This window comes from Bison bison, unplaced genomic scaffold (genome assembly GCF_000754665.1).
Source record: "Bison bison bison isolate TAMUID 2011002044 unplaced genomic scaffold, Bison_UMD1.0 scf7180017864178, whole genome shotgun sequence".
Taxonomy (NCBI): Eukaryota; Metazoa; Chordata; class Mammalia; order Artiodactyla; family Bovidae; genus Bison; species Bison bison.
In genome coordinates, this window is record NW_011494750.1 from 3,076,383 (window position 1) to 3,098,176 (window position 21,794).

Sequence of the window (21,794 nt, forward strand, 5' to 3'; positions counted from 1 at the left end):
CTGAAATAGCTTAGAGCCTCTCAGAGAGTTAGAAACTGTCAGAATAAAACTAGTAAAAAATTTCATTGATGAGCCAATGCTTGTTGCCAAGTTTTCACATCCCCTGAATTGTATCCTTGAATGTGTATTAATTAATACAGTTGGTATGTAGAAAAAATAAGTAGTGGCCTTGGTGTTAGTAACTTTAGACCCTTAAGGTAATAAATTCTTTCCTTTGTTGTAAACCCATTACACATCCGCCCTATAGGAATGCAATTTTATCTTCGGAAGATGGCGCCAAACCTTAAAATAATTACTCTTAGAGAAAATAAATCTTATGGTTGATAAGTCTTTGTCAAGAGTCATAAAATGTTAATAAGCCTTCTGGCCAGAAGATGATGTAAATCACCTAAACCATTTGTATATGATAAATTTGCAGGAAAGAAACCCTGGTTTTTGATAAGGATCAAAGACTGCTGACTTTGCATCCCCTATTATCCTCTATGTGTAACTTAGGGTATAAAAGCCCCTGTTGAAAATAAAACTACGGGCCTTGCTCACCAACGCTTGGTCTCCCCATGTCATTCTTCCCCTTAACTTCCAGCTGAGTCTCCATCTGGAGCGCGGATATCCTCTGCGACCATTTATTTGCCTGGGCTTCTAAGACCCACTCAAGAAGGTGTCTAAGGTGGGGCACCTTCCTCTATTTGAGAGGGCGCCTGTGGCCTCCGTGGTCAGAGCTAACCTGGTGTCACGGGTTATATTGATTTTCCGTGTAAACCAAGCTACTCAGCTTCTTTTCTCCACTGAATTTTCCTACTGAGCTATCCTCATTCTATTACTCTTTATATCTTTGATAAATAAATAAATAAATAGGTCGCCTAAGCCGTCTCTCCTTCGAATACCCTGGATCAGCTGGGGCTGGACCTCGGCACCTCACCTCTTAGGATGACGTCACTATTGCATCTTTCTATTATGACTGCAGACTGTGCCACAGGACGTGTAGCGTTCAGTCGTCTTCATAAACCTTTGTTTATTTATTTATTTTCATTTTGTGAACTGTATAGAACTAGACCAACTTGCCCGTTAGGTATCCTAAGTTTTATGATTCTTTGTAATTGAAATTTAATAAAAATGTTTTGAAATAAATAGAAGTTAAAGAGAACCTTGGAATTAAATCCTATGGCAGTGGCCTTGTAAACTAATCTCCTACTTGACTCTAACGTGCAACCATTGAGATCTAATAATACTTGATATTTATTAAGCACCTCAGTTCAGTTTAGTTCAGTTCAGTCGCTCAGTTGTGTCTGACTCTTTGTGACTCCATGAACTGCAGCATGCCAGGCCTCTCTGTCCATCATGAACTTCAGGAGTCAACCCAAACCCATGTCCATTGAGTCGGTGATGCCATCCAACCATCTCATCCTCTGTTGTCCCCTTCTTCTGTCTTCAATCTTTCCCAGCATCAGGATCTTTTCCAATGAGTCAGTTCTTTGCATCAGGTGGTCAAAGTATTGGAGCTTCAGCTTCAGCATCAGTCCTTTCAATGATTATTCAGGACTTATTTCCTTCAGTATTGACTGGTTTTATCTCCCTGCAGTCCAAGGGACCCTCAAGAGTCTTCTCCAACACCACAGTTCAAAAGCATTAATTCTTCAGTGCTCAGCTTTCTTTATAGTCCAACTCTCATATCATGACTACTGATATGAGAGTCTCCATTCATGACTACTGCAGAAACCATAGCTTTGACAGCTTTTTAATATCCTGTCTAGGTTGGTCATAACTTTTCTTCCAAGGAGCAAGCGTCTTTTAATTTCATGGCTGCAGTCACTGTCTACAGTGATTCTGGAGCCCAAGAAAATAAAGTCTGTCACTGTTTCCATTGTTTCCCCATCTATTTGCCATGAGGTTATGGGACCAGATGCCATCATCTTAGTTTTCTGAAGGGAGGGAAAGAGGCCAGAAAATGAGGAATTGTGGTCTGAACAATGGAATATGTTTACCAAATTACTTCATCTTTTTCTTCTGGGCACACAAGCTGCCGTTCCTGGCCCCCTTACATCCACATGGGGTCTTGTTACTAATAGGTGGAAATAATATACCTGTTTAGGCTTGGTCCATAAAATGTCCCTAGTAATCCTCAATTTAACTTTGATGACTGGCTAGCTGGGCGCACATGACCCAGCAGATGGTCCTGAAGCCCCAGGAGACCAGAGGTACCACAGATTGCCATGGGCCTGTTACTGATGGTCATAGCTTGGTGGACAGCTCTCCCTAAAACCTGCAAATCTGCATTGGACTTAGTATGAATGAGAAATAAACTTTCACTGGGATTAGTTCAGTTCAGTCACTCAGTTGTGTCCAACATGAACTGCAGCACGCCAGGCCTCCCTGTACATCACCAACTCCCGGAGTTTACCCAAACCCGTGTCCATCGAGTAGGTGATGCCATCCAACCATCTCATCCTCTGTTGTCCCCTTCTCCTCCTGCCCTCAATCTTTCCCAGCATCAGGGTCTTTTCAAATGAATCAGCTCTTTGCAAAATGTGGCCAAAGTATTGGAGTTTCAGCTTCAACATCAGTCCTTCCAATGAACACCCAAGACTAATCTCCTTTAAGAAGGACTGGTTTGATCTCCTTGCAGTCCAAGGGACTCTCAAGAGTCTTCTCCAACACCACAGTTCAAAAGCATCAATTCTTCAGCACTCAGCTTTCTTTAGAGTCCAACTACACATCCATACATGACTACTGGAGAACCATAGCTTTAACTAGATGGATCTTTGTTGGCAAAGTAATGTCTCTGCTTTTTAATATGCTGTCTAGGTTGGTCATAACTTTTCTTAGAAGGAGCAAGCATCTTTTAATTTCATGGCTTCAGTCATCTGCAGTGATTTTGTAGCCCAAAAAATAAAGTCAGATACTGTTTCCACTGTTTCCCCATCTATTTCCATGAAGTGATGGGACCAGATGCCATGATCTTTGTTTTCTGAATGTTGAGCTTTAAGCCAACTTTTTCATTCTCCTCTTTCACTTTCATCAAGATGCTCTTTAGTTCCTCTTTCTGCCATAAGGGTCGTGTCATCTGCATATCTGAGGTTATTGATATTTCTCCCGGCAATCTTGATTCCAGCTTGTGCTTTGTCCAGCCCAGCATTTCTCATGATGTACTCTGCATATAAGTTAAATAAACAGTTGACAATATACAGCCTTGACATACTTCTTTTCCTATTTGGAACCAGTCTGTTGTTCCATGTCCAGTTCTAACTGTTGCTTCCTGACCTGCATATAGGTTTCTCAAGAGGCAGGTCAGGTGGTCTGGTATTCCCATCTCTTTCAGAATTTTCCACAGCTTATAGTGATCCACACAGTCAAAGGCTTTGCCATAGTCAATCAAGCAGAAATAGATGTTTTTCTGGAACTCTCTTGCTTTTTCCATGATCCAGCGGATGTTGGCAATTTGGTCTCTGGTTCCTCTGCCTTTTCTAAAACCAGCTTGAACATCTGGAAGTTCCCAGTTCACGTATTGCTGAAGCCTGGCTTGGAGAGTTTTGAGCATTACTTTACTAGCATGTGAGATGAGTGCAATTGTGCAGTAGTTTGAGCATTCTTTGGCATTGCATTACTTTGGGATTGAAATGAAAACTGATCTTTTCCAGTCTTGTGGCCACTGATGAGTTTTCCAAATTTGCTGGCATATTGAGTGCAGCACTTTCATAGCATCATCTTTCAGGATTTGAAATAGCTCAACTGGAATTCCATCACCTCCTCTAGCTTTGTTCATAGTGATGCTTTCTAAGGCCTATTTGACTTCACATTCCAGGATGTCTGGCTCCAGGTGAGTGATCACACCATCATGATTATCTGGGTCATGAAGATCTTTTTTGTACAGTTCTTCTTACCACCTCTTCTTGATATCTTCTGCTTCTGATAGGTCCATACCATTTCTGTCCTTTATTGAGCCCATCTTTGCATGCAATGTTCCCTTGGTATCTCTGATTTTCTTGAAGAGATCTCTAGTCTTTCCCATCCTGTTGTTTTCCTCTATTTCTTTGCATTTATTGCTGAGGAAGGCTTTCTTATCTTTCCTTGCTATTCTTTGGAACTTTGCATTCAAATGGGAATATCTTTCCTTTTCTGCTTTGCTTCTCACTTGCCTTCTTTTCACAGCCATTTGCAAGGCCTTCTCAGAAGCCATTTTGTTTTTTTGCATCTCTTTTTCTTGGGGATGGTCTTGATTCCTGTCTCTTGTACAATGTTATGAACCTCCATCCATTGTTCATCAGGCACTATTTATCAGATCTAGTACCTTAAATCTGTTTATCACTTCCACTGTGTAATCATAAGGGATTTGATTTAGATCATACCTGAATAGGCTAGTGGTTTTCTCCACTTTCTTCAATTTCAGTCTGTATTTGGCAATAAGGAGTTCATGGTCTGAGCCACAGTCAGCTCCTGGTCTTGTTTTTGCTGACTGTATAGAGCTTCTTCATCTTTGGCTGCAAAGAATATAGTCAATCTGATTTTGGTGTCAACCATCTGGTGATGTCCATGTGTAGAGTCTTCTTCTGTGTTGTTGGAAGAGGGTGTTTGCTATGACCAGTGCATTCTCTTGGCATAACTCTATTAGCCTTTGCCCTGCTTCATTCTGTATTCCAAGGCCAAATTTGCCTGTTACTCCAGGTGTTTTTTGACTTCCTACTTTTGCATTCCAGTCCCCTATAATGAAAAGGACATTTTTTGGGGTGTTAGTTCTAGAAGGTCTTGTAGGTCTTCATAGAACTGTGCAACTTCAGCTTCTTCAGCATTACTGGTTGGGGCATAGACTTGGATTACTGTGATATTGAATGGTTTGCCTTGGAAATGAATAGAGATCATTCTGTCATTTTTGAGATTGCATCCACGTACTGCATTTGGGACTCTTTTGTTGACTATGATGGCTACTCCATTTCCTCTAAGGGATTTTCCCACAGAGGTAGATATAATGGTCATCTGAGTTAAATTCACCCATTACAGTCCATCTTAGTTCACTGATTCCTAGAATGTCGATATCCACTATTGTCATCTCCTGTTTGGCCACTTCCAATTTGCCTTGATTCATGGACCTAACATTCCAGGTTCCTATGCAATATTACTCTTTACAGCATTGAACCCTGCTTCCATCACCAGTCCCATTCACAACTGGGTATTGTTTTTGCTTTGACTCCATCCCTTCATTCTTTCTGGAGTTATTTCTCCATTAGCATTTTGGGCACCTACCAACCTGGGGAGTTCCTTTTTTCAGTGTCCTATCTTTTTGTGTTTTCATACTGCTCATGGGGTTCTCAAGGCATGAATACTGAAGTGGTTTGCCATTCCCTTCTCCAGTGGACCACATTCTGTCAGACCTCTCCACCATGACACAGCTGTCTTGGGTGGTCCCACACAGCATGGCTTAGTTTCATTGAGTTAGACAAGGCTGTAGTCACTGGGGTTAGGCCACTGAATTTTGGGCTATTTTGTACTATAACAGCATTTCTAGCCCATGACAATACAGATAATAGAGTTGCTAATGAATTTATTTGATAACGTGAAGAATGGAAGAGGTAGGGATAGGGGCACCTAGGAAGGACTGGATGAATGGACCATTCCGAGGAGCGCTATTCATGAGACCAGGAGCTGTCCTGGATAGAACTCTTGCTGTGCTGCCCCATCTCTCTAACCTCTGGACACCTCCCCACAATGCCCCCAGCTACCTGGTGCTGAGGGTGAATGCAGCACAACTACTGCATTAGTGGTGGAGGAACACCCTTACTTGGGAGAATTTCTGAAATGAGGAAACTTAGACCTCTGAGCTGAATTAATGATTGCTAAGGCAGCAGTGTATTACAGAATAAATGAACACTGATAACCACATCTGCCCTGCCTTCTATTAATACACAACATTCTGATCAAAAAAGTGTTTATGGATGAGCCAATCCTTTGCAAAATTCAATGCACAGATAAGAGAAAGCACAATTCTTACTATTCAGTTCAGTTCAGTTCGGTTCAGTCGCTCAATCATGTCTGACTCTTTGTGACCCCATGGACCACAGCACTCCAGGCCTCCCTGTCCATCACCAACTCCCAGAGTCTACTCAAACTCATGTCCATTGAGCTGGTGATGCCATCCACCCATCTCATCCTCTGTTGTCCCCTTCTCTTCCTGTCTTCAAACTTTCCCAGCATCAGGGCCTTTTCAAATGAGTCAGCTCTTCCCATCAGGTGGCCAAAGTATTAGAGTTTCAGCTTCAATATCAGTTCTTCCAATGAACACCCAGGAGTGATCTCCTTTAGGATGGACTGGTTGGATCTCCTTGCATTCCAAGGGACTCTCAAGAGTCTTCTCCAACACCACAGTTCAAAAGCATCAAGTCTTTGGCACTCAGCTTTCTTTATAGTCCAACTCTCACATCCACACATGACCACTGGAAAAACCATAGCCTTGACTAGATGGACCTTTGTTGGCAAAGTAATGTCTCTGCTTTTAACAGTGTTTAACTCCAAGGTGCCCCTAGGTTATATTGTTGAAATCATGAAAAATCTTCCTGATCCCAGATTATATCCCCCTAAATGAGTCATTATGCCTACTAGATTGACCATGCCATGGGGGAGGAAGCCATGTTTTTTTTTTTTTTTTTCCTATATGACCCTCCTTAACCTGAAACCTCATTGTATAGAATGTCCAGCTCAAACGTGTCAGTTCCTCTTGGATGGAAGGATGAGCAGATGGGATGAAGGTCAGAGTGGTGTGGTGACTTTGACAAGGCTGTACATTTTCTGAGATGGATCCTAGCTCTTAATTTCCACCATTTCCTCACACTTTCATTACCTTTTCTGAGGTGTGTGTCTCTTTTCTTTAAAATGAGAAGTTAGATTTATAAACTTTCAAACGTCCCTACCAGATTTTATATCCCACTATTTCAAGAAAAAATAATGGATTGCATATAGTTTCATTTTTACAGTTCCCTAATGTACCCTCTGGGTATAAAACGACCAATGGGAGGAGGAAAGAGACAAATGTGTGAAGCAGGCGGCATCATGTGATAGCATGCTAAGGTTTAGAGCCAAGCCCTGAAGGCCATCATTGGCGAGTGGCGATGCTGAAAAAGTCACAGAAGGAAGAGGGCCTCTAGGTGGTCTATGGCCACTAGGGGAGGTGAAGGGAACATTTTAGAAGATTTTCAGTTTCACGCTAAAAAAAATGAGCCTTAATAAGTCTTTCAACACACTAAAGACGATAGCAAAAGTCATATTTGGAGTGGGTGCCACTGATTTTTTAAGAAAAGATTTCCATTATCATTTGACTTTTATAAATCTAGGTCTCTGAATCTCTAAAAAGAAGTTGAGGCAGAGAAGATCTAAGCTGCACTGTTTAGGTTATTTGTACCTAATAAAATATACTAGTAACAGAATAAAATATAGTAAAATAAAAGGCTGATTATGTTGAGTGAAGAAGTTGTAAGGATGCTAACTGATTCTTTCTCTCTCTCCAAAGAACTGGAGGTAGACATGTAGGGCTATGGACAGAGGGAAGAGAAGATCCAGCAGATGTGATGGGGCCAGAAGAAGCACCCTTGAGAGATCGGGGCGACCTGATCTAGAGACTCCCTAGGATGGACGTGGTGTGGTTGGTGGCCGCTGAGAGCACTGGTGCCTGATATTAAGGATTTCCTTTATTTTGTTCTATTTATTTTTAATTGGAGGATAATCGCTTTACAATGTTCGGTTGGTTTCTGCCATACAACAACGTGAATCAGCCATAAGTATGGATCCTTCCCTCTTGAACCTCCCCTCCCCTGCCCTCATTTCACCTGCTCTAGTTCATCGGGATTTCCTTTATATTACTAAACTTTCTTTATGCTATCTTCGTGTCATATAATCCAGTCAAGTGTCCGTATGCTGCAATGAGGTTGCTGTAGCGGCACAGAAGTGGCGAGATGCACATGCTTGTTGTTGCTATTGTTTAGTCGCTCAGTCGTGTCCGACTCTTTGTGACCCCATGGACTGTAGCCCACTAGGCTCCTTTGTCCCTGGGATTTCCCAGGCAAGAAGAGTGGAGCGGGTTGCTGATTCCTTCTCCAGGGGATCTTCCTGACTCAGGGATCAAACCTGCGTCTCATGCACTGGCAGGGAGATTCTTCACCGCTGAGCCACCAGCGAAGCCTGAGCACATGGTTAGGGAATAGCAACACTGAAGATAATAATGATGATGGTGTTACTAACAGTAGCAGTGATAGCAAACACTTACATAGCAGTTACTGGCTGCCAGGCATTGCTCTAAGCATTTGATACAAACTCTCATCTTATCCTCATAATGACCTTATGAGGTAGGCATCATTTTTTCCCAGCTTCATCAAGATGTTATTAACATGTAGCATATGTAAGTTTAAGGTATACAATGTGATGACTTGATATATATATATATATATAAAATGTATTTTGTTAAATGATGACCACAGTAGGTCAGTTAACACCTCATTTCCTTATCACTTTTTTGGATGTGTGGTGAGAATATTTAAAATCTGCTCTCTTTAACAAGTTTCTGTGCTGTTAATTCCCAAGTAAACACTATTTTAGCCCCATTTTTCAGGTGAGGAAACTGAAACACAGAAGGTTAAATGTCAAGTTGCCTAAAGGGAGAAACCTGGAGCAGAAACCCAGATGCTCCAGAATCATTCTCTGCAGGAATCCAAGGTAGAGTGTTAAGCTGCTTTATTGGAATAGTATTAATAACAGAGAGTGACCTTCGAAGGCTGGGCAACCTGGGGCCACAGGTTCAGCACTTGTGACCACCTTTGTCCACTTCTCTGTATTTCCATGTGCCGGTCCTGGTCCACACTCAGATGTGGTAGCCTCTGAGACAGAGTCTCACAGGACTGAAATGTTTAACTTCCTGGTCCGTTGCCAGCTTCTTCCAGCTGACTAGGAGGAGGGAGTCAGTTCCTTTCAATTGTTCCTGTTTCCAGGACAATGAGATTAAGATGTTCCCATTCTGGTGGGTGTTATACATTTAGTGGTTGCATCCAAGCGGTCAGACATCAGGGCTTTAGGACTGGGGTCATCTAAAGCGTGGTGTTGCTGCCTCTTGCTTCCCAACTCTGACTCCAGAGAGCCAGCAGGTCTCGACCAGCTTTAAGTGAGTTCAGTGCTGTGGTGATTGTCACAAGAGAGATGCTGGGAACCACTCTTACAGCCAGAATCCAAAACTTCAACTCATATTTCAGAAATTTCTAACCTTCAATACTTTTTCTAGAGAAATATCCAAGCAAGAAAATAAACTACACATTATTCAAGTCCTTCAACCTTGCTGTACAAGTAAGTTTTCCTTCATTGTTGATATATTTTCTATTTAATTCAAAGTTCCTATCATTTCCGATGGAAATAGACAATTAAACAACTCATTTGATAGTTTGTAATGAACCTAAAGTTCATTTTTCTAAATTTTGATTAAAGTTTTCAAAATCTTATTGTATACCTGTTTTCAAGGTTTGAATTAAGAAAAAAATAACAATATGTAAGTAATAATAATCAACAACTTTTTTCCCTAAAGCTTTGCAATGTCTATAATCTATTCATTTACTTTTTTCATCTGATCTTATCCATAGCAGGTAGAGAATAATTATTGGCATCCCTATTTTACAAATGAAACTGAGGCTCAAACTGTCTGAGTGGAAGACCTGGGACCTTCATGGGTTAACAGCTATTTCAAAATCTGAGGATCTAATAATATTAAGAACTTGTCATCAGAACCAGATGTAGAATAGCCCAGTCCAGGGTAGTGAGTCCCACACCCATTCAGAATTGTTATAAATATCTTTTGCCTGATTTCTCTACCTCTCCTCTGCCAGCCCCTCATTATAAGGATGCAAGATAATACAAAATTTCTCAAGCTCTTTCTGAAAGAGATTCAGCTTCTCTTTAAAATATATATATATATTTTTAAATTTTATTTTATTTTTAAACTTTACGTAATTGTATTAGTTTTGCCAAACATCAAAATGAATCCATCACAGGTATATTTTCAGCTACCATTATCTGCGAGGATCAGTGAGTTTACCTGGCAATTCCATAGCACCTTCTTCTGGAATTCTGCAGCATTCGTAAAAAATGTTCTTTTGACTTTCTTTGTTTATGACTCTCACAATTATGGATGAGGCTGGAAGTGTCAATAACGATCAGTGTGTTGAAATTTATGGGCCCTAATCAACAACTTGGGTGTCCGAGATCGGAGCTTAGTGATAGAGGAGGGCATTGCAGAACTTGAAATAAAGGGGTCCCATGACTAGGAGAGCTGGATGGGTGGAGGAACTGTGGAAAATAGACTTGGTATGGACTTGGAAGGGACACTTGCGGGGCTGTCTTCCAGGGGCCATAGGGTGGCAGCGGCAGGGTTCCCAGGTGAGAGTTGAGTCTGTCTGTGCAGGGAGAAGCTGAGAGTGCTCAGCACCCAGGGAACTAAGTTTAGCGCTTGTGAGTAATTCAGTTTTCCCACTCTTTGCCTCCAGGTTGAGGTGGGACTCATCCTTGTGCTCAGACAGTCCTTGGGCAAATGTCTGTCACAGCACTGAATACCACGCTCTCTGTGAGAAGAGGAATCAAGCTGATTTCCTCTGCTGCTTCCTGATCAGTTAGCCCAATACCTAAAATAATACCTGTTGAATAAATGAATAAATGAGTAAATGAATAGAGAGTCTAAGGCTCTTCCCATATTTCAGTGCTATTTTAATTTGATTTGATTAATTCTAGGAAGTGTTAGTGCTCATCCACTAAGATGTGGACCTCTGTCTGTAAGGAAGCTGATCCCAAAGGGACTGGGAATGCTCTGACCACTCTCAGGGATTTTAGAATACACTAAACTGCTCCTTTGCTGGCTTGATACTGTAATTTTTTTTTCCTTTTTGAATAAAAATATTCTTTGGATCACTTGTGTCCATTAGAATTCCAGAGTTTTTTTTTTTTTAAGGAATTAAGTTTAAAAAAAAATAATTTTGTGTATTTATTTATTTTGGCTGTGCTGGGTCTTTGTTGCTGCACAGGCTAATCCCTAGCTGCTGTGAGCAGGCCTCCCATTGTGGTGGCCTCTCCTGTATCAGAGCACAGGCTCCAGGGTGTAGGCTCAGATTTTGCAGTTTCTGGGCTCCAGAGCACAGGCCCAATAATTGGGGTGCATGGGCATAGCCACTCCACGGCACGTGGGATCTTCCTGGGTTGAGGATTGAACCCAACCCAATCTGCCTGCATTGGCAGGCAGATTCTCTACCACTGAGCTACAAGGAAAGCCCTGAATTTTAAATTTTGGGCTTTTAAAATTTTGTTCTTTTTGACCCTATGTCTCAGTCTTTATTATAACAAAGCATGAAACTGATACTTCTCTCTCCCAGTTTTTAAAAGAGGACAGGCTGGTCTTTGGATCTGGTTGAATTCCTCAATGTAATAACATTTTTAAGTTCTGGGCCCCAGCTATGAATCTTCTGGTTTAATGATGTTTTAGCCTATAAATTTCCTTTTTACCCAGAGTGAGCATCTGCTCATTCTGGCAGAATCTATTGCTATTTCCAGTTGATCACAATTGACCATTTAGTACTTCAGGGTCATTCTGTTTCAAACCCCTGATGTGTATTCAAATAGATAGCTTCAGTTAAAATCCAGACTGGACTACTTACTGCTCATGAGAAGTAAGCTTGAGCATGCCAATTGTCTTTGACACGGATTCTTCATTATAAAGATGGCACATGTATCTTAAGGATAATTGTGGAGATTGAGTGAGATAATGCATGTGAAGAGTTTACTGCAGAGTGAGTGATGACTCAGAGTTGTGCCTGACTCTTTGCAACCCCATGGACTGTAGCCTGATAGGCTCCTCTGTTCATGGAATTCTCCAGGCAGGATTACTGGAGTGGGTTGCCATTTCCTTCTAACCAGTGACAATTAAACATCAATACATGCTTGTTCTTACTCTCTGTAAACAAACAAACAAAAAAGCCCCAAACGATCTCTCTTCCTTGATTGCTCTTTCTCTGACTCCTCCTTCCCAGAAGCTCCTGTTTGTAGAAAATGCCTCTCTTCCCTCCATCCTTTTACTAAGACTTTTCCCTCTTGTGTGTAAATTTGAACTTTTTTTTTTTTAACAACAACAGACTACTGTTCTTTGATACTAAACTTAGGCTGGGTGAGTGAGGCTTTCTACTTAGGCAAAATTTTCTTGAAACCTCAATCACAGGTTATAGTTTTCCTGAGATGATGGATTCCCTATAATGTGTCTCCCCATGATCTGCCATATAACCAGAAGACTACAACACATGTTTGGAGTGCCGGTCCCAATCTGTTAGTTTCTCCCAGTGCCTTGGGTTGATTATGTCTGCAAGGAGAGTGGAACATGGAGGATAAATTTTCTCATTGCTAAATTGTAGCTAGATCCATTTCTTCCTGGCTGCCAAGAGAATGTATTTTTGGGTTTAATAATTGTGGGTGGGCCTTTCAAACCTACTGTGAATCTCAGGAGCTGTGAATGAACTCCAGCTTTACATGGCTTACAAGTAATTTGAATATGACATTTCCCTTATGATTTCCTATAGCTCATCTTTCAAGGTGCATGTAGAATAAGTCAAGCCCTTCTTTCGGACTTCTAGCCTGCCAGACTCCTTCCTCTGTCCGTGGGGTTTCCCAGGCAAGAATACTGGAGTGGGTTGCCATTCCCTTCTCCAGGGGATCTTCCCAACCCAGGATCGAACCTGGGTCTCCCACATTGCAGGCAGATTCTTTACCACCTGAGCCACCAAGGAAGCCTAGGTATCTCATATATGTGGGATCAAACAGTATTTGTCTGCACTCAGTGCATATTGGAATGCATTTTTAAGGTTAACTTAATATATGTCCTACAAACTAATTGAACATTTCCCCCCACTGTGCTATACTATAGGTTCTCATTAGTTATACATTTTACATATAGTGGTGTATATATGTCAGTTCCAATCTCTTAATTTACCCCATCCCCCCTTTGCCCCTGTCCATATGTTTGTTCTCTATGTCTTGGTAACACTCTTTACCTTCAGTTTCCCTCACCTTACAAGTGAGAATATTATGGCTCAGGAAGGTGAAGTGAATTTCAAGAAATCTCACAGTTACCTCTTGGCTAAGTTAGGACCAGAACACAGCACTCCTGACTCAGTCAGGCACTATTAACACCAAATGGTGTTACTTAGGAAAGAAAAAATTATGAAACTCAGTCAGTTTTCTAACCTAATAGAATGATCCAATGAAAAGTGTGTGGGAAGTGATGATTTAAGAAGTCTGCTGTAGCCCATAAATAAATGAAATCCCTCATCCAGCTTTTGAACCTGGGTGACTGAGGATTGTGGGAGATTTCTGAGTCAAAGAAGAGATTATGAAATCATAGATAATTTCTCACTGCGTTTTTTTTTTTCCTCTCAGCAGGAACTTTAAAAAATCTTATTTAGGCATTTAACACACATATCATCAAAGCAGGGGGAAGAAAGACCAGATGATGCAGAAATACAGACCAGATGACCTGTTAAGAATTCTATTGGTTCTGTCACCCTGCTGTGTTAGAATGTAACAGAAATTCTAATAGGAAACTATCAACCTTCTTAGATCCAGGTATTGTAAGTTTCCTATATTTTTTGGTTTTAGATTTTTAGTCATTCAACAGCTATTCATTGAACACTGCTCCAGGTGTGGCAGTGAGATTCCTAGCACAAAAAATTCCTGCTTTTGAGCTGCTCCTAATGTAAGGGTGGGAAGATAGAGGAAAACCAACACAGCATAGTGTGCAAAAGTCCAGGATGGAGATGGTGTAGGTGGACAGTGGAAGTTCTTATAATCTAGACTAAGGTGAGGGAAGAGACCATTTTCCTTGTGGAAATTTTGAAGGATGTTTAAGAGTCAGTCAGTAGAAATGGGAATGGGTATGTAGGATGGGGCAGTAGGTGGGGTGATGGAATAACATGTGGAAGGCAATGAGGTGTGAATGAGCATGACTTGGTCAGAAATTTAGGGTAGTCCACAGTAGTGAACAGGGAGGGGAGCTGAAGGATAACATGGATGGGTTTTCAGGGTCCAGGGACTTGTAATGAGACTAAAATGCTTGGATTTTATCTTGAATATAAAGAGGAGTCTTTGAAGAATTTTAAACTGGATAATGACATGATTGAATGATTATGTTTTATAAATATCATTGTGATTGAAGTGTGGACACTGAGCAGGTGTCTGGGTGAGGAAGATGACGGAGACACCAGCTATGATGTTATTGTAGCAGCCATCAACTTACTTTGCTAATTAGTCTAAATCTAGTGCTGAGCACTATGGTTGGGTATGGCGAAAGTGAAGTGAAAGCGTTTGTTACTCAGGTGTGTTTGACCCTTTGAGAACCTGCCAGGCTGTTATGTCCATGGATTCTCTAGGCAAGAATACTGGAGTGGGGCAGCCATTCCCTTCTCCAGGGAATCTTCCCAACCCAGGGATCGAACCTGGGTCTCCTCACTGCAGGCAGATTCTTTACTGTCTGAGCCACTAGGAAAGCCCATAGTGTGGTAGGTACTCAAAAATGTTTATGGAATAAATAAATGAAGGAATAAATGAATGGAAGAATGGATGAAGTTTAAGGAATAAGATTTGAAAAGTTGCAGTGATTCATTTTGGTATTATAAGATGGACTAGTAAAGGGAAAAGTCAAGGATGATTTCCATGGTTATAGTGGATGGTGGAGGAAATATAGAAGATAACCAGGTGCATTGAACAGTACAATGGGGAGTTGGAAGTGTGGGTATGAAAAATATTTAGGAAAATTATTTTCCCATAACTGGCTATTTTTAATGAACTTATATATGTGTATATATATATATATAATTTTTATTATAAAAGACTCCTTGAAGATATCAATCTAAAAAAATGAGAATTTATTCTTAATGGTTACAAAGCAAGAGGTGTAATATTTTGCAGAGTTATTTTGTCTATGATTTAGCTTTGTACTTTGGGAAAATTACTGATTTGAAGTGCAGAAAATAATATGTATGTTTTTGCTTTGGGATTCAGGATTTGGTTTAATTGTATTGCACATTGAATTCCCCCATTTTTTATTTTTGAAATGTCTTATAAGAGGTAGTAACAATTTTTTCTTGGTAAACCTCTTCACCCAAGTTCTTGTGGCAGCTCACGATTCATGGATAGTCCAAGAAATGTCACGGAGTTTTTCATGCTGGGACTCTCACAAAACCCCAAGGTGCAGAGGGTTTTGCTTGTGTTCTTTTTGATTGTCTACCTGGTCTCTGTTGGAGGCAGCCTGCTTATCATGATCACCATTGTCTTCAGCCCCACCTTGGGCTCACCTATGTACTTTTTCCTCTCCTGTTTGTCCTTTATTGATACTTGCTATTCCTCATGTATGACTCCCAAACTTGTTGCTGACTCCTTGTATGAGGGGAGAGCCATCACTTTTGAGGGCTGCCTGGCTCAATTCTTTGTTGCCCATTTACTGGGAGGGACTGAGATCATCCTGCTCACGGTGATGGCCTATGACCGCTACGTGGCCATCTGCAAGCCCCTGCACTACACGGCCATCATGACCAGGCATCGCTGTGCCCTGCTGGTGGGGCTGGCTTGGCTGGGGGGCTTCCTGCATTCCCTGGTTCAGCTCCTGCTGGTCCTGCAGTTGCCCTTCTGCGGGCCTAACGTGATCAATCACTTTGTCTGTGACTTGTACCCCTTGCTGGAACTTGCCTGCACCAACACCTATGTCATCGGCCTGCTGGTGGTGGCCAACAGTGGCGTGATCTGCCTGTTGAACTTCCTCCTGCTGGCTGCCTCCTACCTGGTCATCCTGCGCTCCTTGAGGTCCCACAGCGCAGAGGGGAGGCGCAGGGCCCTCTCCACCTGCGGGGCCCACTTCACGGTTGTTGCTTTGTTCTTCATGCCCTGTATATTTATTTACATGCGGCCGTCATCTACTTTGTCCATTGACAAAATAGTGGCTGTGTTTTACTGTATTTTGACACCCATGTTCAACCCCCTGATTTATACCCTGAGAAATGCAGAGGTGAAAAATGCCTTGAAAAATCTCTGGAAAAAATGAGCAATTGTGGATGGAGGATACAGGAACCTAGGGAAAGAAATGACCAGTCACTCTCAGAGAAGAATTCTTACTGTCATTGTGAAAGTTGAGAAATCATCAAAAAATTTCAGAATAAAGCTGATTTGAAAGTTTGAAATTATGCCTAGTATATCCATATCCTATGTTGTTGACCATGCAAGTGAGTATATGCCCCTTCATGGTTTTAATTCTTAAGTTTGTCCTAAACCGCAGAGCATGGAAGCACCACATTTCTCTTCCCAACTTGTATTTGAGATGGAGCCTTCCTCAGTCACGATAAAAATCTCCTTATTGAAATGTTACTAACCTGGTCCTCCAATTGCGCATCAGAGTACTGATCACAACAGCTATTGATGATTCACCTGCACCTGATTTATACTGACAGTGATATTAGAATCCATAGTGTGATGGGACTTTGAGAAAACAGGGACTACAATTAAGGTTGACTGAACTAAAGTCATGGAAGTGTATAGAATAGGTTTATACACTAAAACATAAGCATGATTGTATACTAACTGTAATGTGGTGTGAAATTCTGAAACAAATGTCCAGTGTGCACATGTGACCACACACACTTGCAGCCCTAACACATATACCCCTACATGGTGTATGGTTTATCGAGCATTGATCTGGTATCAGCACACACTGCTCCACTTCTCAGACACTCAGTCGTGTCTGACACTTGCAACCCTATGGACTGTGGCCAGCCAAGCTCCTCTTTCATGGGATTATCCAGGCGAGAATATTGGAGTGGGGTGCCATTTTCTCCTTCAGGGGATCTTCCCCACCCAGGGATTGAACCTGCACCTCTTAAATCTCCAGCATTGGCAGGCAGGTTCTTTACCACTGAACCACTGGAGAGGCCCCACTTCTTATCATTCAGCTTAGTTCAGTTGCTCAGTTGTGTCTAACTCTTTGAGACCCCATAGACTGCAACATGCCAGGCTTCCCTGGGAGTTCCCATACCAACTCCCGGACTTTGCTCAAATTCATGTCCAAGTTGACAATGCCATCCAAGCATCTCATCATACTGATCAGATTCTCAGCAGGTTGAGATATTTAGCTACTTTAAGGAGACTCATGTTTCCAGGAAAATAGTAGACTGCTGGTAGGTGGGACAGTTTTTATTTTATTAAAACTTAGATAAACACAGGCATTTCCTGAATATGAGGAGAATAAAGGGTAGGTAGGAATATTTTATCAGATGAGATTCTAATTTATAAGGACATTGCTTAAGACAGGGCATTGGTTTTTCCTCCTTCCCTTAAGTGAATAGGCAGATAGTCATTTAATAGAATCTTTCACTGACAGTCACAAAACTCTTTTTTTTTTTTAAACATTGATTCATCCCTTTAGACTGTAGAAGGATGGGTAGCCTTTAACTAGAAGGATTTCTCCAAGTTGAAGGAAAGCAAAACGCAGAAGTATATATAATGTATAAAGCCAGGGGAAAGAGTAATTTAACTTCTTACTCATGATACTGTCTGTAGCACAGGCAGATGTGGGGGTAAGCGAGCAAGTGGGGGTAAAGGAGAAGCTGGGCAAGTCTCCAGCTACGGCCAAGTCACTGTCTCCCCATTCTACTTCAGCTTACTTTCCATTAATTTGTGTTACTATTGGAAACACAACAGAACATGTAGAAAACCTCATTGCGTAGCAGAAGAAAGATTTAACTCAAAAAGTATGGACTATACATACAGAGATTTCAGGAAACCCTATTCATTACTCAAGGGCCATTGTATCTATGTGGAACCCTGCTGAAAATTGTCAGAGATGTACTCAGGTTGAACTAGAAGAATCAATGTCTGCCAAATGTTCTGATTCAGTAGAAACAAAATGAATTTTAGGTAATTAAATTATTATTTTCATGTAATAACTTAGGTATCTAGTACCTAAAGGGCTTCCCTGGTGGCTCAAAGGGTACAGGGTCTGCCTGCAATGCAGGAGACCCAGGTTCAATGCCTGGGTTGGGAAGATCCCCTGGAGAAAAAATGGCAACCTACTCCAGTATTCTTACCTGGAAAATCCCATGGACGGAGGAGTCTGGTAAGCTACAGTCCATGGGGTTGCAAAGAGTTGGACACAACTGAGTGATTTCACTTTCACTTTAACCTAGTGTTCACATGCTCAAAAATAGTTTAATTTTTTAAATGGGCAAAGGACTTGAATATGTTTTTCTACAAAAGAGACATACATATGAATAACGAGTATATGAAAAGATGTTCAACAACATTAATCATCAGGGAAATGCAAATCCAAACCACAGTGAGATATCCCCTCACTGTTAGAACATGCATTATATAAAACAAAAGGTTTGGCAAGGATGTGGAGAAATGGGGGCTTTTGTCTTATTGTCAATGTGAATATAAACTGGTACAGACCCTTTGGAAAACAGGATGGGGTTTCCTCAAGAAATCAAAGTTAGAAGTACCGTATGTCCTGTAATCCCATTTCTGGGTATTTATTCAAAACAATTTAAATTAGAATCTCAAGGAAGTATTTGCACTATTAAGCTCATTTCAGCATTGTTCAATCCCTGGGCTGGGAAAATCCCCTGGAGAAAGGAAAGGCTGCCCACTCCAGTAATGACCTGGAAAATTCCATGGACTGTATAGCCCATGGGGTCTCAAAGAGTTGGACACGACTGAGCGACTTTCACTTTCATGCTTCCCTGATAGCTCAGTTGGGAAAGAATCCATCTGCAATGCAGGAGACCCCAGTTCAATTCCTCGGTGGGGAAGATCCGCTGGAGAAGGGATAGGCCACCCACTCCAGTATTCTTGGGCTTCCCTGGTGACTCAGCTGGTAAAGAATCTGCCTGCAATGTGGGAGTCCTGGGTTTGATCCCTGGATTGGGAAGATCCCCTGGAGAAGGGAAAGGCTGCCCACTCCAGTATTCTGACCTGGAGAATTCCATTTACTGTATAGTCCATGGGGTTGCAAAGAGTTAGACATGACTGAGCAACTTTCACTTTTCACTGTCAGCATTATTCACAACAGCCAGGACTTGGAAACAACCTAAGTGTCCATCAGTAGATGAATGGATTTTCTGACGTGGTGCATACTTACGTGGAAAATCATTCAGGCTCTAAAAAGAAGGAAACCCTGCCGTTTGTAGCAACATGGATGAACACTCAGGTCATTATTATAAGTAAAATAAGTCAGTGATAGAAGGACAAATACTGCATAATTCAATTTATTTAATTGTGTAAAATAATAAAACTCTTAGAGACAAAAAGAGCAAAATTATGGCTTCTAGGGGCTGGAGGAAGGCAGGAATGAGAAGCAATTATTTAACGGATGTGGAGTTTCAATCTGAGAAGATGAAAAACTTATGAAGATGTTTACATGACAACGTATTAATAAATGTATTAAATGCCACTGAACTGTGCACTTAAAATGGTAAATTTCACGTTATGTGTATTGTATGACTAAAATAATCAAGGGGGAGGGACAGACTTTGAGTGAGGTTGGCAGCAAACAGGAGCAAAGTTGTTAACTGTTGTGGACAGATTTGAGTGCATGGCTTCTGAACTTCAGGAATGCATTCATATGGTTTAAAGGTAAAGGCTGTGTAAAATATCATGTATGAAACGAGATGCCAGTCCAGGTTTGATACACGATACTGGATGCTTGGGGCTAATGCACTGAGACGACCCAGAGGGATGGTATGGGGAGGGAGGAGGGAGGAGGGTTCAGGATGGGGAACACATGTATACCTGTGGTGGATTCATTTTGATATTTGGCAAAACTAATACAATTATGTAAAGTTAAAAATAAAATAAAATTAAAAAAAAATAAATAAAGGTAAAGGCTGATAACAAAGAAAGGTGATTCTGTGCAGGGTTCCAGCTGGCTCTTCATCACTTCAGAAGCGGAGGGACAGAAGACAGTGGTGGAGCCTCCTTTCTGTAGTGTTTCCATTCTCTGCCTCTGGACATCTTTATTCATGAGAGACTAGCTGGGTGTGATTTTCTCAATGGCTACTCTGTGAAGGCCTAGGATTTACTGTAAGTTCCCATGATTCTCTCTCTGAGTAGAGAGAATGCCATGAGAATACCACAGAAACCATGAGACTCTGTCACCTAGGTACTCATCCCAGAGGAAGTTTATATGTTTATGACTTTTAAATTACTCAGTGTTTGGGAACTGGGACTCCTGTCATTTCAGTCTCCTCAGTGAATCATTTATAAAAATGTCACAGTGTCCCAGAATAAGCTGGCACATAACTTTGAAGACTGTCATTTCCATTCTCAGAGCAACCATACCCTTTAGAACATTCATATTTTCAGAGAGAAATTTATTCTCTGAACTCTGACCTATGCCTAAAATCACCCCATATATCCTCTGCCAGGATCATCAATGCCAAAATGAAGAACAAAGCCCTGTCACCAAAGTTTGCACTTACCTTACAAGTCTCAGCCTTAACTATAGCCAGAGGCATGTGTTTAACCACAGCTCAACTGCATTTCTGGCCTCTAAGTGTTGTTTGTGGGAGCCAGATGGGGGCAAAGGCAAGTCCTTGGCAACACATCAGTAAAGATTCCAACAGGGCCAATTACTAATCCTCTGAGGACTTGACAGGTCAATGTACCAAACCCTGCACTTTGTGAAAATCTATTTAAGCGCTTCTCTACAGTCTATGAAGAAAGAATTGCAAAGAAGGACCTTGAAATAAATAACCACAGAGCCATAAATCAACAAGCTGAAAATCTGTTTGGGACTCATTGCTCCCAAGGACTCTTTGGCAGAATTGATTTGAGAAAACCATGTCCAATCAAATGGATTTGATTTACTTATACATTCTATAATTCCATATACTAGTTTTTCCTGATTTGAAGAATTGTTTATAATGCATGTTTGAAGATGCATTTATAACCTCACAAGAAGCCAAGAAAGTGAGTCGAGTCAAAATTAAATCGTAGAGCTACCACTTTCTTAACTAACAGTTCATTTTCTGAGTAAATCCCGAAAATGAGAGAGTTGTCTAGAGACAAAGAACTCCAGTGTTCCTCCTGATAGTTCACGTAGTCTATTTGCAGCTGTGGGGCAAATGCCTGGTGGGGAGAAAACAATGACTGTGGTTAATTTAAAAACTGAGGAATCTCCAGTTAACCAGTCCAGGTTAGTGATAACTAATTCTTTTTTCTGCCATTTAAGAAAGGTTAACTTAATTTAGCCAATTTTGTTTCACTGAAATAATTGTTGTAGTTAGATTATGTGTAGTGAAGGTTAAACTTTCTAAGAATGAATTTGGATGTAATGATGAGAAAATATCAATAAGAAACACTATAATGTTCCCAACAGGCTTCCTTGGTGCTCAGTGGTAGATGAATCTGCCTGCCAATGCAGGAAACATGGGTTTGATCCCAGGGTTGGGAAGATCCATTGTAGAGGAAATGGCAACCCACTCCAGTATTCTGGCCTGGGAAAGCCCATGGACAAAGGAGCCTGGTGGCCTACAGTTAATGGGGTCACAAAACAGACAGACATGACTTAGTGACCAAACAGCAACAACGTTCCCCAAAAGACGCTGTTGAAAACTACAAATCACTTTAGAAAACTGTCTTAGTATTTATGTATCACCAAATAGATTGATTCTGTACATATGAATTATTTTATATTGAATTTGAGGCCATCATTCAGAAAAATTGTGATCTTTCCAGGTGGACCAAGATGAATTGATGGAGAG

The 21,794-nt window shown here is 41.2% G+C and overlaps 1 protein-coding gene across 1 annotated transcript; it reads left to right on the top strand.

Annotated features, from left to right (window-relative positions):
- The first annotated feature begins 15,073 nt into the window (after window positions 1–15,073).
- Window positions 15,074–16,794, top strand: LOC104990372 (olfactory receptor 140). The gene has a single exon (XM_010842434.1). It carries the CDS (start codon window positions 15,176–15,178, stop codon window positions 16,082–16,084), a length of 909 nt encoding a protein of 302 aa, XP_010840736.1. The 5' UTR covers window positions 15,074–15,175; the 3' UTR covers window positions 16,085–16,794.
- The last annotated feature ends 5,000 nt before the right edge of the window (window positions 16,795–21,794 follow it).

Bases quoted from the DNA above. Each gene is read 5' to 3' on its own strand.
- LOC104990372 (XM_010842434.1), top strand. From the start codon at position 15,176: ATGGATAGTCCAAGAAATGTCACGGAGTTTTTCATGCTGGGACTCTCA.